At 40.0% G+C, this 17,674-nt stretch overlaps 1 protein-coding gene across 1 annotated transcript; it reads right to left on the minus strand.

The window, feature by feature from the left end:
* Nucleotides 1-467: 467 nt before the first annotated feature.
* Nucleotides 468-17,399, minus strand: LOC121597699 (neurotrimin-like). Its single transcript, XM_041923689.1, has 7 exons — nt 16,990-17,399; nt 4,832-4,929; nt 4,401-4,608; nt 1,580-1,738; nt 1,349-1,477; nt 972-1,268; nt 468-882 (listed from the first exon to the last, which is right to left on the minus strand). Exons 1-7 carry the CDS (start codon nt 17,108-17,110, stop codon nt 683-685), a joined length of 1,212 nt encoding a protein of 403 aa, XP_041779623.1. The 5' UTR covers nt 17,111-17,399; the 3' UTR covers nt 468-682.
* Nucleotides 17,400-17,674: the final 275 nt, after the last annotated feature.

Consider the following 17,674-nt stretch of genomic DNA (forward strand, 5'->3'; position numbering starts at 1 on the left):
CAATTGACCCTCTGAATATTGTGTTCGGTGTCAATTACACACCGATTAATAATAACAAATGAAAATAAAGTGAACAAAATGCACCTTTTCCACTGGTTTTTCAAGAAGTAAAACAAAAAAGCTTCTGCCTTAGCTTTTATTTGAGCTTTGGAACTATGAACGAAGATTCTTCAAACTTTAGAAGTTAATTGAACGAGACATATTAGTTAAGCTATTTTAGACATCATGATAAACTTTAAAGCTTAAAACAAATAAAGAAATGAAATATTAAAAATTTTGCTGGATCATTCATTTATCAGATGTTTGAAAGCTACTCGTTCTGTCAATTAACACTGCAAAATGTTCATAACATTATCTTTGAAGTTTCAAGTTTGTTATAAAATTAAAGTAACACATGATTTAGTTTCTTTCAAAACGCCAAACAGGCAAGCCCACCCATCAAACACTTTTCCTCCTGTGGCGATAGATTTTGCTGCCATTTATTGCTGCTCGTACAACGGGAGATTAATTTACATTTGCTTAGGTGGCAGGAGTTATACACTTGCTGCTAACATAGTAACATCGCTATATGCACATGTAATTCATACTTCGTATAACATTTGTTAGGTTCCCTGGCGTTGTTGAGAAAAGAAGGGGAGAGGGAAAAGGGGAAAGAGTGGTAAGGAGATAGATGCGTTCCTTATCATAACGTCTTAACGGTGACTAAAGCGATGCCCACCACCAACCAACCGACGGGACCGTGTGCTCCACAGGACGAAGAAGCAGCCGAAGCGGTCAGTAGAATTTCGTTAATTTTGTTATCGGTGTAGTTCTTGAGAAACGTCGTTGACCCCAGATAGTTCGACTGTTGAATGACCTGGTTTTCCACCTGTTTCGTTTTGGCTGCCAGGGAGAGAAAGCGAGCGAAACAATACCCGGTCATCCAGTTAGGAAGCAACTGAAGGGTCTGAATGGTCGTTGCAAATGCTTACATGTTTTACGGTACACTCGCACCGACTCCTCCGTAGTGCCGAGGGAATTTTTGGCCACACATTTGTACACACCGTAGTCGGACGCCTTCTCCAGCCGGATGGTGATGCGCATCGTCACCTTGAAGACGTGATCCTCGAGCGTCGAGTCGTACGTGCCGCCCTGCAGTATGATTTCGCCCTTGCCCTTCATCCAGTAGTTGATGGAGTTCGGCTGGGCTTCGCTGTGGCACTCGAGGGTAACCCGGCCGCCCAGCTCGGCGTAGTACTGGCGCGTCGGCAGCCGCACAATCGGTTGGACTGAAATTTGAAATCAAGCAAATCGAGCGCGAGTGAGAGATCTTTATCCGGCCGGGCTAAACACGTGGCACACGCCTTACAGTTGACTGTTACGATAATTCGTTTGCTGACCGTCGGGGGCACACCGTTTGATGCGATGCAGTGATAGGAGCCGGCGTTATGCCGCTGGATGTGGTAGATGTGCAGCATCGCTCCGTCGTGGCTCGTTACTATGCACGAATGATGATTAAGTTATTATTAGGGGAACCGGTACTACGTTCGGTCCGGTGTCGGTGGGTGTGCGCCAGCTAAGCGAAATGAATAATACATACTTCCGGAATCCTCCACGGATGTGATCGACTTGTCGCCCTCCCGCTTCCAGTTGACGGTTGGCTCGGGGACGCCCGTTGCGGCACAGGTGAGCGTTACGTTGGTACCCTCCAGCACCACCATATCCTGGCTGGTGGGATAGTCGAGAATGTCGGGCGGGACTGGCGACGGGCCAGACGGATTAATGGAATCAGAGCACAAAGATGTAAACAATAATTATTGATCTGACATTAGCGCCTTGGCGAATGAGTAAATTTCAGGCTAAAGTGCGTGTTAGAGGAGTTAGGCTAGTCGATTGAGGTACATTTTGACATTGGAGAGGTTTTAATGCTGCTATCTCGACACATATTGCTGAGCTACTGTGGTGCTCGCACCGAATTACAGCTGAGTTTAAGTTGCTTACACTACATTATGCATCTTCCTTGCATGCAGATGAGACACTTAATATTCCCCCTAACATAAAAACAATCAAAATCTGCTTAGCACCGATTAGCATAAGAAGGCAAAACACTCACAGACCCGCCCCGCGCGCACTTTGTCTCATTGGCATATGAAAGCAAGTGTCGTATTCCACACCCTATCGAAATAAAAGCAACACAAAATTGTGTCCAAAATCTTTAATCTTATGTTTGCGTGTTTGCAGATAGGATAATAATTTATCGTAAACAGCCTAGCGAAGAACGCACACGGCAACTATTTGACCGCACTGCCACACATTCCCCAGGAATTGGTCAGCCCGGCTAGCCTGTCTTCAAATGCCGAGGCAATACGGTGAAGCCTCGTTAAGTCAACACCCGCTCAAGAAGGTCATAAAAATCTCCATAAAACTTATTCCCCTTCAGGCTTCAGGCTGCCCTCATTACTATCGAAACAATTTCCACCCCCCAAAACACACACACACACATACACACCGTGACTGGATGGAGAGGGTGTGTCTGCACCTTCCGGTCCTCACTAAGCAGGTGTGTTTAAATTTTCATCATAACCATTTACGTTTTGTTGCTGTGGGACTTCCAACCGTCCGAAAACCACCCTTCGCTTCCATCGGTAGCAATGAAAGTGAAAGTATTTGCACGCAATTTCGTCACTTTTACCCGTTGTGCCGGTGTCAATGAAAGTTTTGGAAGCTTTTTTGGGAAGCCCCTCGTCCGGACCACTAGGCACGTGTCCTTCAGCAAGGTGTCTTGCGACAGAGCGAGAAAAGGAATTTCTACGCATTGTCTTGCAGTAGTACAGCTGGCTGACTGTGCGTTTGTCGTCGTATACCTCCGCCATCATGGCAGCTAGTTGCCCTACTGTTGCGACACTATTTCACTTCGAGCAATTCAACATCAAACTCAAGAAGCACCACGAATAGGCAAGGCGAACGATTAATTGTGCGCCATTGGATGGTCGGTGGTGAAGGCTGCGGTGCGAATGTGTTTGAAGCCTGATGCTTTCACCTTGCTGAAACGTGATTTCACTTCACCCGATACAGCAAACGCCCCGGCCGGGGTGAGGAATTGCGGTGAAACGCAAAAGAAGTAACGTGTTACGTCGATGACTGTTCTTTGGGAACTTCAAACGGCTGGGAAGTTGTAGTGAAACTTGTGCGGTTTTCGTGCCACGTCGCAATAGAAGGTGTTGTTGACTAGTGCGCTGCAGCTCTCGATCCGTCAGCGATGGTACGTCACGTTTTAAAGAAGCAAGCGCGGACGGCAAACCGATCACGGGTGCTGACATTTAGGGCAGTCAGATTCTCGAATGAATTGCGTTTGATAGTAATTTTCAAGAGAGAAAAGTGAATGAGAAAAATGTAGCAGTGACTCTCCTGGGACCTATAACAAATTAATGCATCTAGTGCAAGATTTTTGTGTGTTTTTTTAAAATAAACTTAATTCATTTTTATTAGAATAACTGATAGTTTTTTTGTTGTTATTCCTTTTCCATTAACTCACAAAGAAATAAATAAGTATATTGCCTTGTAATGATACATTTTTGATTTTTTTTTTCACAAAGAATGGCTTCGACCGTATTGCTTGAATTTTGGATTTAATATTCCTCAATATGTGCATTATCATTCACTGATATATGTCGCTAAGTTCATCTTGAACAGATAAAAAGTATTTTTACTTCATTTTCCTTCATTTTATTCCTAATCCTTCCTAAAAATATCAAAATAAACGGTTTGTTTTGAAAGGCCGTTAAATACGTACCAAACATTCCCGTTTTATTTTTCTATCCAACAAGCTGAAATTTCAGCGTGTCAGTGGAAAAAATGCATCTTTGTTCGTACACAAATGGTGGAATCCAATAAACGTAACTGTTAAACGGATTAAATCCTAATGATGAATTTTGTTCAATTGACATTCAGAAATTTAAGCTTTCTGCCTTATATAATAGAAGGGACCTTATTTAGTTTAATTAAAATTATTTAGAAATTACTTAGTGTATGCATATTCTCGTTAAGTTTTAATTACATAGAAAATAATTTACAGTTTCTGCTTTGAAATGAGTCAAATTCAAACTTTGTTAAATTTAAATTTGTTATATGATATTGAAAAACTAAATTTAAATTTAAATTTAATTAGTCTTTTATTCATACACATGATATATATACCATAATGCATTTCAAACCGCAACCAAAAAAAAATCAAAAATATGTTAAAATATATTGCCTTAAATATCGAACTACCATACGTGTCTTAAAGTGCTTAATGGTATGTGTAATTAAAACAATCTACTGATGTTTAAGCATATGCTATAGAAAGCGTAAAAAAGCTTTTTTTTATAAACTAGAAAATGGATTAGAAGAAAAAATAGCTAAGATTCAAAACCTCTTACCTACAACGTCAAGGTAACCCATTTGGCTTTTCATGGGATCCGTATTGATCTGGCACATGTACCAGCCCTTGTCCGACTCCCGAATGTCTTTGATCCGCAGTTGCCAGATTCGCTGTTCGGTGTGTGTGATCGCTATTCGCTCGCTCTTCGTTATTACCAGCGTTTCAATCGTCAATATCGTTTGGGTATCAACCCGCAACCAAGCAACCTAAAAAACGCACACATGAGTAATAGAATCAGAAAGGAAAAGTCCGATTATTCCACTTATTTATTCCACTTATTATTTCCGATGTTCCTAACAATGATGATGATGATGCTGGTGACCGTGAAAAACGAGGTGCTCCACTTTTTCCATTTGTGCTAATTATCCGGAAATGGTACACAATTCGAATGGGGTATCCGTGAAGGCGGAAACGTGACCAGCCAATTACCTTATATTTGTACAAATCATGCACCGTGCACGTCATCACTCCTTCGCGTCCCACCGGTACGGTTACGTTCGCAATCGGTGCACTAAATTTTGGATCAACTGCTCCCCGGATCGGGTTTCACGATGCAGCATTGTGTGTGTGTGTATGTGTGGAGTACGATATGCAGGAAGAGAATAGAAGCCAGAAAGAAGAAACAGTTAGCGAATGAAAAGTTTGTGTGGTCAATTAAGTTATGCTCGTGGCCGCAATCGATGGTGGAAGTGTACAGAAGCTGTTATTATTACTTTACAATCATATAAATCTTCCGAGTGACCGAAGACGTTGGGTAGAGCTTACCGAACAGAAGGTTGGTTGATTTGTTGGCGATGGCGAGTTGCAGCATGATTATGTGACTGTTTACTTAAACGCTACTTACAAAGTGCAAGGAGGAATTGGCACGAAAGGGATGGAAAGGGTTCGATTGTTGTGAGCTTGTTGCAAGGAGTAAAAGTTTTCCGCTCGGGCCGCGGTTAGAGGTTTCCCCCCCTGTGCGGCCGGCAAGTGTGGTGATCGCATGTGACGACGAACGCTGCCGCCATAATGCATGTTTGGCTGCGAATGGTGCATTTATCATAAGGCTAGTATTAGTGGCGTTTAACGCAAAACGTCGGTAAACTGCAAAAGTGCATACTGTGCCGTTGGTAGGACTGGGGAAGGTTAGGACGTATTTCAACGAACCACAACAACTGGTTGCCTAAGTAGAGGTAAACAAAGTTTCATGTGGCAATGTGGGTAAAACCCTTGGCGTCAGGAAGCATCAATTGAGGGGAGGAAGCGTAAACGGATGTAGCCGAGTGGCAAACTTTTGCAAACTCCTCCATACCCGTGTGTTGAAATCGGTGCCGGAGGTAAGGCAAACGGTTTCTAAGTGAGTTCGCTTCCACGGTGGTTCGGTTTTGCGGTATTGATTTATAATTGCTGACGTATTTCTTTAGGGTCATTACGGGCTGTTGAGATAAAGCGTGGAGATGAAATTCAATCTGCTAACGGGAACAAGAATGTAGTACATGAGTGGTCTGGTGGTTAATTTGCTCATTTGATGGTAGTTGTTCATATAGAACCGCATGATTGGTAAAACTATTTGGAATCGCTTCTTGGGGAGATACTTATTGCAAGGAGTAGATAAAGATGAGTATGTATTAGTAACATAAAATTAGCTGGCCTCATTTCAAGACAAAACCGGGTGTAGTTCTCTGGTTCATTATTAGTTTTTGTATGTGGTAGCACATTTGATGGTTGACCTTTATCTTAATCTTAAGATAATTTAATAAAATAATAGAATTTAACGTTTTCGAATAACCATAAACAGCAATATGAATAAATTATGCTTGTTCGATTAAATCAATCCGTTATTTGGTAAGAATTGAACATTTTGATAAAATTTATGCAAAGATAACAAAAGGTAGACAAAATCCAATCGCTTTTATTAGCCAATATTCCGCTTGAATCTTGTTTTATAATTTGTTTTCTTGAACACTGACGATATTATTTGAGTAATAATGTTTCACTGACATGTTCTTTACGCTGCACGATAAGTTCACTATCTTCTAATGAACCTTTGATTCATTTTTGTTGTGCCAACCACGTTATTTGTAAGAAAATCGGATCTTAAGAGAGGTAGCTAGACGTTTTAACATGTTGAAAATATAATTTACAATTGTTGGTTGCATGCTTTTATTGGTAACAGAAGCTTTTTTAAATATTAATTAGACAAGCAAATCACAAAATTAGAATAAAGCAATAATAGACGACACCAATCACCCTCAAGAGCTCGTGGACAGATAACGCAAGTAATACTAAGCTTCATATAGTATTTCTCGGTTAACCAAGGATTACGAAGTCACGACAGGTTTTCGAGCACTTGGCAAACACTAAACTCCCAGAACTAGAATACTTACAATCCGAGACAATTATTTAACAATCACAGCATACAATTTACAATGACTTTTTGCTCTTCGTAATTCTGAAAAATTGAGCTTCCTCTAGAGAATGAGGTAAGTAAAAGTGCAGTAAAAAGTAAAAGAGCCAATCCTTTTTGTTTCTTCCTTTCCTTCCCGTCTCTTTTGCCTACAACTTCTCGCCGAAAAGGGAAAGTGTCTGGGAATTCACGAACAATGCTGCAATTGTCATCTCATCGATCCCTTGATCATAGTTAAAAAACGCGACCGTGACCGTTAGCAAAAGATAAGAAACTTCTCGGACTGCTTACCGCCCAGTGGGGATGAGTATCCTTTTTCTACGCAATCGGAGCATAATTTTCAACCAACCCTCTACGCACTTAATTCTTTTTTAAAATTTGGACTCCTTTTGTGTGAGGGTTTATTTTTGTGCGAGCTATCTGTTCAAAAGATGCAGGTTGACTATCTTGGCAATGACCAGCTGTCTATTGTTCTGCAAAGAGTGTTACTTTTGTGCTTTGTTTTGCTTAATCCCGCTGGTGTGATGGAAGAAAATACCCCAACCAAAACCTTACAGATGTACGCAAATATTTTGATAAACTCACAGCGAGCAGTCTTTATCCTTTTCTTTGCAGTTTGCTCTTTGCTGGTTAAGTCGGCTGTCTCAAAGGGGAACCAAGTCCAGAGGGTTAATCCAAACAATGAAACTGCCTGAGAAAAAGGCAATGTTTAGCAAGAGTTTACGTTTTGAGACTGATGCTTTAGCTTGTCTCGTATTCGATATCTGAAACAAATTGTGGCGCGACGAAACGTATAAAATATATTAGTCCGATATTTTCTTTATTCACTGTTCTACTCAGTTCTTAGGAGGATAGTTTCCTCACTCCTTCACTAGTGAGGAAAGGAATTAAAATCACTTTTGCCCTATCCAGCGTAACATAAAAAAAACCGAAACGTGAACCCTGCCGAAGGCAAAAATGGGTGAAATTAGAATAATAAATTAGTAATGACATAATTTGTATTTGATTTCGCTTTTATTTGTCACCTCGTGGCCCACCAGGGGAATGAGCAATGGTCCCAGTTCCAGTGATTTCTCCCTTTCGTTTCGATTCTCTACGGCATTTCTTTCACATTTCGTACGAGTAAATCAAACCTTGCGGTAAGAACGAAACACAACCACAGAGCAGAGAGAGAGAGAGACAGTAATGGGTAAAGGAGTAAGGCGGACCCAAAACCACTGTCTCGCACCTATTGCTGTCAGCGGGCGGAGAGCCACTTTCGGTTGTGGTGTAAATATTTTTATTGCATGCTTGGGGCAGATTTAACACTCATTTTCCTTTTGGCCATAGCGCAGCGTTTCCCTCTTCCCGCTCCCTTGTGTGTTTTGTTTTATGCTGGTTTGCCATAAGCATTGTGGTGACTTTTCGTGGTTCGCTAATCGTCAAACACGGAAAATAATGACGAAGAAGGGATGAGAAAATTACTCATTTCCAGCCATAAGTTCAACCGCTTCTCGGCACCAGGCTTTTTTCGGTTTACTCCATTTGTTTATTTGTTTTCTGTTTTCTTTTTCCAACGGATGGGTTTTACTATCGCGCGATACCGGCGGCACTTGTTATAACAAATTGCTCAACGGGCGGGAAAATTAGTTATCCCCGGTGCGCGGCAAGTACCCGTTCGGTTTCCGGTTTCGGTGTTTGTTTGTTTTGTCAGCAGTTAAATGTACTTCCGCATGTTTAGCGTCGTACATTGCGCCAAATGGGTGATGCTAATGAGGGAACTGTTCTCTGTGAGCTTTGCTCTGATAGGGCTATTTAAAGAGTTTCCTTTTTTTTCAATAAACCTCTTACGAAAGCATCTCGGTGTGTAGTATCATGGCCAGTGTATTGTGTCTAGTAAGTAAGTTTTCTGCAACTACTAGCTGGTAGTTAAGAATGATGGAAAAGTTTGAAGTTTGTGTAAAGCTGTTGCTAGAAACAACCCCACCATCTCTTGCGGCACAAAAGTTAACGAACGTATTGTTTCGTAAGGTAATGCCACGTCCAAGCAAATTTTCTCCACGAAGCGTTTATGCAGTGTTTACGTCACATTAAACCTCATCATGAACTTCCTGGCGGGAACTGGAAAATGAAAAGTCAAACTGGACGCTAAATGCGGTGAATGTTTTGCATCCTAACCCTGCAATGGTCAACGTTGAGATAACACCGAATGACAATATTTTTACTTGTATAATTAGTTTATTTCGACATGTTTGAAAATTAGAAAATATTTAAAACAATATATTTAATCGTAATTTTTATTTTAAAAATAGATATTTTTGCCAATTATCTAAAGATAAGAACAATGCATAACGAGAAACGAGGCAGCATGAAAAAAATAATCCACAACAATAAATTTCAAATATTTTAAGTACACAAGTACAATCAAATTAAGCTATAAAGTAAAGTTGTTTGACATGAATATATCAATTTATAAAAGCCATCTTTTAATCAACATATAAAATGAAATCATTTGAAAATTATGGAAAATTAGTTCTTCCAACAAATTTCTATATTTTTCTCGTACCTGTCCTGTACCGCGAAGGGTTACTGCCTTCGTGTGTTTGTGCTTCGCTTTCATATCCTATCATCATCATCGACGTCATTATTATGTAAACACTCACGTACAGTCCCCTCTCAGTGCCAGGTAGGTACCAGCAACCGGTCAGCTACTGGCAAAGAATTACCGTCTTGTCTTGTTGAAGCCCTCGCTAACGGTGGCAGTTCCGGTTCGAGTTTGACGCCGGGAGGGCTACAACACTTCCGATCGTACTTAACCAAGACACGAACCTTTCGAGTGATCCCGTCACGATGAACGCGTCCAACCCTGTAGCTCTGTGTAGAAACTGACCAAGACGATATGTTAAAAAACAAACCCCTCTTCGGTACCGGCCTATCGAGCCTGCACTGTTGTCATGTGGTTCACTATTGACTTTTTGACCCACACGGCTACCGATATGCTGGAGCGGTGAAAAGCGAAAACTCCTGCCTCGATGGCTAGCACAGCTAAGGAGCCGACGGTGAAAAATCAATTGCAAATTCCCATAATCACGTCTAATTTAGGAATAATAATACCTTCCCGCCGTTAATCATTGCGCCTAGACGGCGGTCGCTTGTGACGCGTTTGGGGCAGCAAGGTTCACTTCTAGAAACAGGCGGAACGGATGCAAGGGTTGAAAGTGAAGTCACAGCAGGTTGATTCAAAGGATGCCAAAATGGACAGGGTCACATTTTGTGCCAGTGCTTCCGGGTAGCTTTCTTGAAGCGTTTTTGGCACAACCAGTGAGCATACCATTTGATTTCTTTTGTTTAGTGAGCACAATTTTAAATTGCTCAACCATAAACGTGTTTGCGGTGTATTTTTTCAGAAATCTAGCGTTCTGCTGATGACAATTAGAACTGAGGGATAATTAGAACCTGCAGTTTTATATGATATACATGCTAAGCGAAACCACTCAATTCGTATAATCAAGCAATTACCTTTGGAAGTAATATGTTCATTTTTAATTGTTTTAAACATGATTATACTTCTCTACCATTTTACGATTCAATTTTGTAAATGTGAGCATTAGATTTATTATCGGTTTTGGCATAAACACGTCACTATGTCAGTAATACACGTGAGTCTCAGATTAATTTTGCCATGGAATCGAATATTGGGAATTGGACGAACGCTCTTTTGAAGACAGATCTTAGCTCTATCTCTTCTTTTTAGCAGGCCTTGTGTCTGTTTTGCGTTTTAGTTCTGAAAATTATATTATTTTAAGATTTATTATGTTAAGCCTCATCTTGGTTTGCTGAGCTGCCGTTAATACCATGGGTTAAGCTGTATATTATAGATAATCTGGCAAAACAAACTTACAAGTTTAAAAATATTAAACGTATTAAACAAACGTTCCTGTGAATTAGTTATATGTATCTCTAATCCAAACCTGGAATGAACTTCTGATTACAATTTCAGACCAATGAAATAAATATCTCCATATCATATGAATGAAATCATAAAACAAACAGGCACATTGTTTGCAAATATTGAATGAACATCGTTCAAATTCGGTTCCAAATATTTGTGCACAAACCATTCCCAGTGCCTTATAATCCGTCACAAACAATAACATACTCGGTGAAGCTTCACAATTTCAAGTAATGAAATTGAAACTGTGCCTGTAGGTAAGATGTTATACGCAAAAGGCAATAACCCATGTTGAATACATGAAAGGGCTACCGCGACCGCAAACAATCCATTCGGCGTTGCCCTGTGAGCTAACGATGGTTCTTGTCGGTAGCATCCTATACCACTTTCGCATAATGCTGCCTCTTTCTTAGTATCTTGTTTACGTGCTACGTATGGCGAGGATGCGTCATAGCTGGCATCCTGTTTCGCAATTTATTGGTTCATTAATGTTTAGTAGGGAGAGAGCCACTTGAACGCCTATTATGACGGAGCAAAGGTCTCGTTTGATGTATTTAAAATAACTCGCTGTCCTAGTTGCATACGCTTTATGGCAGAAATTGCATAAGATTCCATCACTATTTCTGCCCTAGTGGATATCTTATGGTTAATTTATTCTATCACTGCCGTTTTTTTCTTTTATGCTATATTTTCTCTGTAGTGCTCCAACAGTCTGATAGTTACCACATGTCCCAGCAAGTTTGTTTCGACACCAAAGACCAGCTCCAAAACTAGCCTTTGGTGTAGTAGGTTATCAGTTTTCCCTTCAGTTGCTACATTCTCGCGGGCAGAGTTCTCAAACGGAACCACATACAGCCACATTCTCATGATCGTTCACAGGACCTTGATAGGCTTGGATGTTCCTTTCATCGCAACGGAAGGATTATACTCAGCGAAAACGCTCACCAAGCGGGTGGAAGAAAATTGAGCTATAAACTGCTTCCGGATTATTAGCGTTAATTGAAGTTGTAAATTTTCATTTTTTGTTGTTCTTTGTGTGTGTGTGTGTGTGTGTGTGTGTGTGTTTGTGTGCGTTCCATTTTTATGTTTTATGTTTTCCCTCCATTTGCGTATTGCGGCACCGTTTGATACCCATCCGTCAGCCGTCCCCGTCGCCGTCCGGCAATAGGTTGAATACATCAGATTCCAAACTGCCAAACTGCCGTTGCCATGTGGTGCTGGTGGTACAGTTCGAACGGTTCGGAGTGTGGCATTTCCAATTCTTCGAGCAGGAGGCGGCGACACAGTCCTGTTCCGAGCGCGAAACCATACCCTCGCTGGGGACCAATTACAGTTAATCGCTAAATCGATACCCGGCCGGAATGCTAACGGTGGTTGTGAGCCTGCACGAAAGGGCTGAAAGTGAGCCTACCCACCCGGCCTGTGTTCGTTATATTTGCCAAGGAGTTTGGTGATTTTCTAATTAAATGGTTTATTGACGCAGTGAGCCGGTTTTTAATTGAGTTAAAATCGACTGTTTGCTTTCGGCTTTGATCTAATCATCCACCATCAACACCGTTGGCGCTTTGGTGACGCGTTAATGGTGCGAGTAAAAAAGTAAAGAGCACCGGATTCGCGTACAATTCCTCAAGCGCAACCAACGAAATGTGAAACCAGATGGAAAATGCCAAATGATAACATTTACTGCCAATGGGAGGCATGTGGAAGTAGCTAAGAGTGGGCAAAGAAATACCTTCGTGCAAACAGATTATCTTCCTGTTGTTTGGAATGGAAAAAAATAAGTGGATTGCTGACATTTAGGCACACTAAAAAACTTTCAAGAAAGAGTTAAAAAGTTGTTTACGGTCAAGAGAACGATTTTTGAAATAAAAATATCTATAAAAAAGATGAAGGCTGGCACATTCGAACATTATGGTTTTGTGTTGAGCTATTTATGATTAATCCTTTGTTTCCTTTTAAGACTTGTTCTGCAATAGACACATTCACATTCATGCACAGAATGGAAGCTAAGCTTTAATCGCGTAGGATCTGGAATGACATCAGTGTTAAGACGGTGGTGTGTCATTAAAATGAATATCATTGTCTCAGGCATTTAAAACCATTTTCATCGTCCTCTTGCCACACCCAGCTGGCCTTACGTTGCCGGGTGATGGTGGTTTTGATCCATTTGTCGCCGCTTAACATGACACAAATTTACATTTTTTTTCTTCTGTTCGGGTGGGTTGGTTTCTTTAATTGCTGGCGTTTAAATGCTGGCGCTTGGCGCGAACGTGGTGTAAGTTGTTTGCTTTTTAAGATATTTTTTCTTCTTCGTTTTTTGGAATCATTTTATTTCTTTGGTGAGTTTTAAAGGGCAAGATGTGTAGGAGGATTTAACCGCCGATGTAGGTTGTGTGCTATTTACGGGGCTCTGGTTGCCTGTCAGCTCTCCGGTGACAGGTCAAACATCCGATGGTATTATGATAATCAGAGGAATTTAAAAGCAGGTTTCACTGTCTGCAGGGCCTTGGACGGGTTTGCCATGATGGTCGTTTGAGGTCAATGATACGCAGTATTGGTTGTGTCGACTTATGCTTTTTAAGAGTTCAACTTGGATGACTCATATTAATAGACTTTCATGTTAAGATCATTTTGAACTTTATAAGATAGTCCCTCTTTATTTTTATTTTATTGTTATAACTCTCTTAAACAGTTTTGTAATTTTGTTTATAATTTGTATACGATCATTCAAAAGCCTGACGATACAATGGCTGATTGTTCATATGCAAAAATAACCAAAACAGTATTTTATTATATCATTATAACAATAATGCAACTGTGTACTTTGGATTTTAAAATTGATAAAAATAATGTCTTTGTGACTTTACATGATAAAATACAAAACAAAAATTAGCCAACTAAAATTTTCTAAAATGCAAATACATGAATACATGAAATGCTGAATGCGATCCCTTAACAACATTCGTAAAGCTTAATAAAAAACCCACTCTTTTGTTACGCACGTCCTTTACTCCATCGCGACAACTCCATCGCGAAAGGGTTGGCGAAATTATGTGTTTATTCAGAGCTACGCAAACATCAAATCAAAGTTAGCCCCGAAGAAGACATTCCGTGAATAAAAACGATTATTTGGCAACGTTGCACCGGTAGGATATGCAGGGCGCGTTTTGTTTGGAAGGGTAGACTCTGCTTCTCCCCATTCGGGAAACCCTTTCGAGCCTGGAAGGCAAATAAATTGGCAATATGCGTTTGTTTTTACTGTATAGGAGCGATTTGATGGGAGGAGAACAAAAAAAAAAAACTGCGAAAAAAAGAGTCTACCGTTTCAGTTCAGGGGGACAGAAACTCACGATGTCACGCATGTTTACATGATTTCTTTTTTACGCAAGCAAACAATCAGACATATTGCTAAGAAACACTCGAAAAAGGCCTTTGTCAAATAGAAAACACTACACGCGCTCCCTACCGATGAAGGAAATAATGTGATTATTTCGCCGTACAACAGTTGATTTAGCTTCCGTAGGTCATGCAGTGACTCATCCCGAGACACTTCATACGTTTGCCTTCTTATCGGCTCCGAGCAGGCGGAAACACTGCACTGGCTCCATCCCAGGATGGTAGCTGGAAGTTTCCCACGCAAACCATATTGCCTCGATTAGCTTGTAAGTTTTAATTAAACACAGAGAATAAAACTAATTATATAATTACACAACTAATTCCACAGAAAGCTTCCCGAGGATGGAACCGTGGTGGCTGCCAGGGCAGGACACGGTGCCGTCGGTATCATCTGCCTTTTGTAATACCGGTGGAGCTTTCGGGTGGTTTCGGTGGTTTTGGTGTATCCTGCGGCTACACGTTTGGGTAACCGTCAAGGAGCTGATTCCAGGCATTGCTTTTGTCCGCCCTGACAGGACACATTCGTGTGCATTCGTGTGCTGGGACGCAGGCTACAGGTGGTTCTTGAGATTAGTTACTGCGGTACGATGCTCGCTAACTGCAACATTCTTCCCCTCATCGAACGGAAACCGCCACGGCTGCTCCAAGTGGTGCTCGAGCTGAATGGAGAGCAGAAGATTGGATCGCTAAGAGGCGAGCGCAAGAGTCAAGCCGTTTAACACGCATAATGTGGCGGGGTTGTTTGATTCAATAACAAGTACACACGGCCGTACTGCACTCGCACACGAAACCTCCGACATGTGTTTGTTGCCGGTGAATGGAAACCGCCCCAGGCGCTGGTGTGCAAGGTGTGTTGATGCGTTATCTTTTGTACAAAAGAGCACACGCGTTTTAATGCCGGAACAACGTAAAGGACTCGATTCTCAAAAGGTGGAGCAACGCAGGCTTACAGGGGATGGTGGTGGATAGTTTCTTCAGTGAGCCAAGCGTGGTGAGGCGTGTAGGATGTTAAGCAGATTGCTTAAGGAAAAGTTTATTGAATCAGCTTCCTCCTTAAGGGGTAAGTGCGGCTAGGGCAGAACAAAAACTATCGGTATAAGTAATGGAACTAATGTTTTTTGCATTGCCCTATATAGTCTATGCAGGTCACGTGGCTGGATTAATGTTAAAGATTTCAAAGAGTCATCGAAACAGGATACATGTTTTGTTTTTTTGCCTCATTACTTCGATGGGTATAATAATTTTATTACATACTCAATACTTTTACTAAGTATTTTTGCTTGTAATTTGATGAGACAACTTGAATTTTCTGATTATAGTTTTTTTTTCTAAACGGACCGAACTTCGATCAGAAATATTATTTATTATCTGTTATAAATTGTATTCAGTAGTTTTTTTGCTCCTTTTTTTAATTGGCTTTCTTTTTGGATTTATGAAAGTGGTGCTTTAATAATGTTTTGTTTAATATGTGATAATCAGTCCTTATCGAATACATAAAGTACAAGTGCTTATGTTTCTCAGAATTAATATACCAAATTCAAACAAAAAATTAATGGTCCAGAAATGTGAAACAGAAAACCCTATCATGTTGTAATTCAAACATTGTTGTATAGCAGTTTTGGATAAATGTTACATAAGTATATCTGTTTATATCATCTCACTAGTTACACTGGATGAAACAATTGATCTAGGAAAGAATGATGATATTTGCTAATATTTGTTTGAACTATTAACGACAAAACCAACTTTGAACAACAAAACTTAAAAACCAAAAAGCTAACAATGAATTCAAACACGCGTTAGATTTTCAGATCATTTTAAATCCATCGGTATGGTTTGGATTCAGTCAAACAGTTTTAAGTGGCATAAAGGACCGTTTTTGATATAATTGGAATACTGTCAACATAACTTGCCTTTTCATTTGTTTTATTATTTCATTTTTTCTGTTCTATTATATTTTTCTTGCAGATTTAAATATCATAGGGATACATTTGTTGACCCTTTAATTAATCACATCACATACCACGTATCGTATCACTGGAGATCAAAGCACGATTTAAGAAAATGTATGGTTGGGCCGGTCTGGAGGTACAGTCTTCACCTCGTACGCCTTACCAACATGCCCGCCATGGATTCAAGCCCCAGATGGAACGTGCCCTCATACGTAGGACTGACTATCCTGCTATGGTAATAACTAAGCCACTGAAAGCCGAGTCCACTAGTGGTACAGGCAGGTCTTGACCGACCGCGGTTGTTGTGACAAAGAAGAATTATAAGATGCTTCATTATGTTATCAAAAATATTTGTTATTATCATTTTAATTTTTCAAAAGCCGATTATGACCTTATCATATTTACATCATAAAATTGATTTATTTTATGTTAATGGGTGATTTCTCTCATATTATTACATATTATTTAATATGTACACAACTAATGACTCCACAAAGGAGAAATAATGGTAATAATAATAATAATAATAATAATAATAATAATAATAATAATAATAATAATAATAATAATAATAATAATAATAATAATAATAATAATAATAATAATAATAATAATAATAATAAAAATAATAATAATAATAATAATAATAATAATAATAATAATAATAATAATAATAATAATAATAATAATTTTTAATATATTACGGAAAAACATATACCTTAAAAATATTACCTTTAAAACATAAAATGAAAAAAAAACTTTTAAAAGTTAGATATATTTCATGATAATGATCTTAATGGAACATATGTTTGAAGCACCAAATAAGTAAGAAAGTTGGTAATCATCATACTTTTTGCGTTTTTATGTAGAAGGTTGTATAAATTTAAATCACACACACACTCATAAACACTATTTTACTTACTGCCGGACACATCAAGCAGCGCATAACACCTTGATATTCCAATTAAAACGATCAACGATGTTATTAAACAAGCATCCATGGTAGCCTTACGAGTTATTGTTGTATTGCAATAGATGTTCATTGTTCACGGTTGTGGTTTATTTTAATTATGATAACACATCACATCTTTCACGAAGATTTGTTTGTTTTCGCTCCTAATTGTAATATTTGCTATTTTATTTGATTTTGTGTTTTTACTCTTAAATATTCGGCTCCTATATATTCAAAATCGAGAATAAATTACTCCAAAATCACTGAAACGACCAAGTCACCGAACGCGAACGTCGAGACCAATCCGAACTGCACCGCGCGTAAACATAAACTGCTTAAGAAGCCATCAACCGTCCAGCTCGGTATCCCTTTCGCTTGGTTGCCAAAGTACCGTGGCTCGTTCTTTGCGGGCCGAACTACTTCTTACACTTGCTTGAGATGTTCCTAGAGCGTAGCACCAGCACAGGTGCGGGAACCAAATCGCAACCATTGGCTTCGTTGCTAGACCATGAATCGAAGTCACCAGTCGCTTGGTTCGTGTGCACGCTGTCGCTCGGGTGCCGGTTCGTGCCGGGTTCGGCTGCAATGTCCCGTTCCGCAACCCAAAACACACCGATTCGCACTAACCCTCCCGCTCAACCCACCCACAGCACGG

Source organism: Anopheles merus, chromosome 3R, assembly GCF_017562075.2.
Source record: "Anopheles merus strain MAF chromosome 3R, AmerM5.1, whole genome shotgun sequence".
In the NCBI taxonomy this organism is placed as follows: domain Eukaryota; kingdom Metazoa; phylum Arthropoda; class Insecta; order Diptera; family Culicidae; genus Anopheles; species Anopheles merus.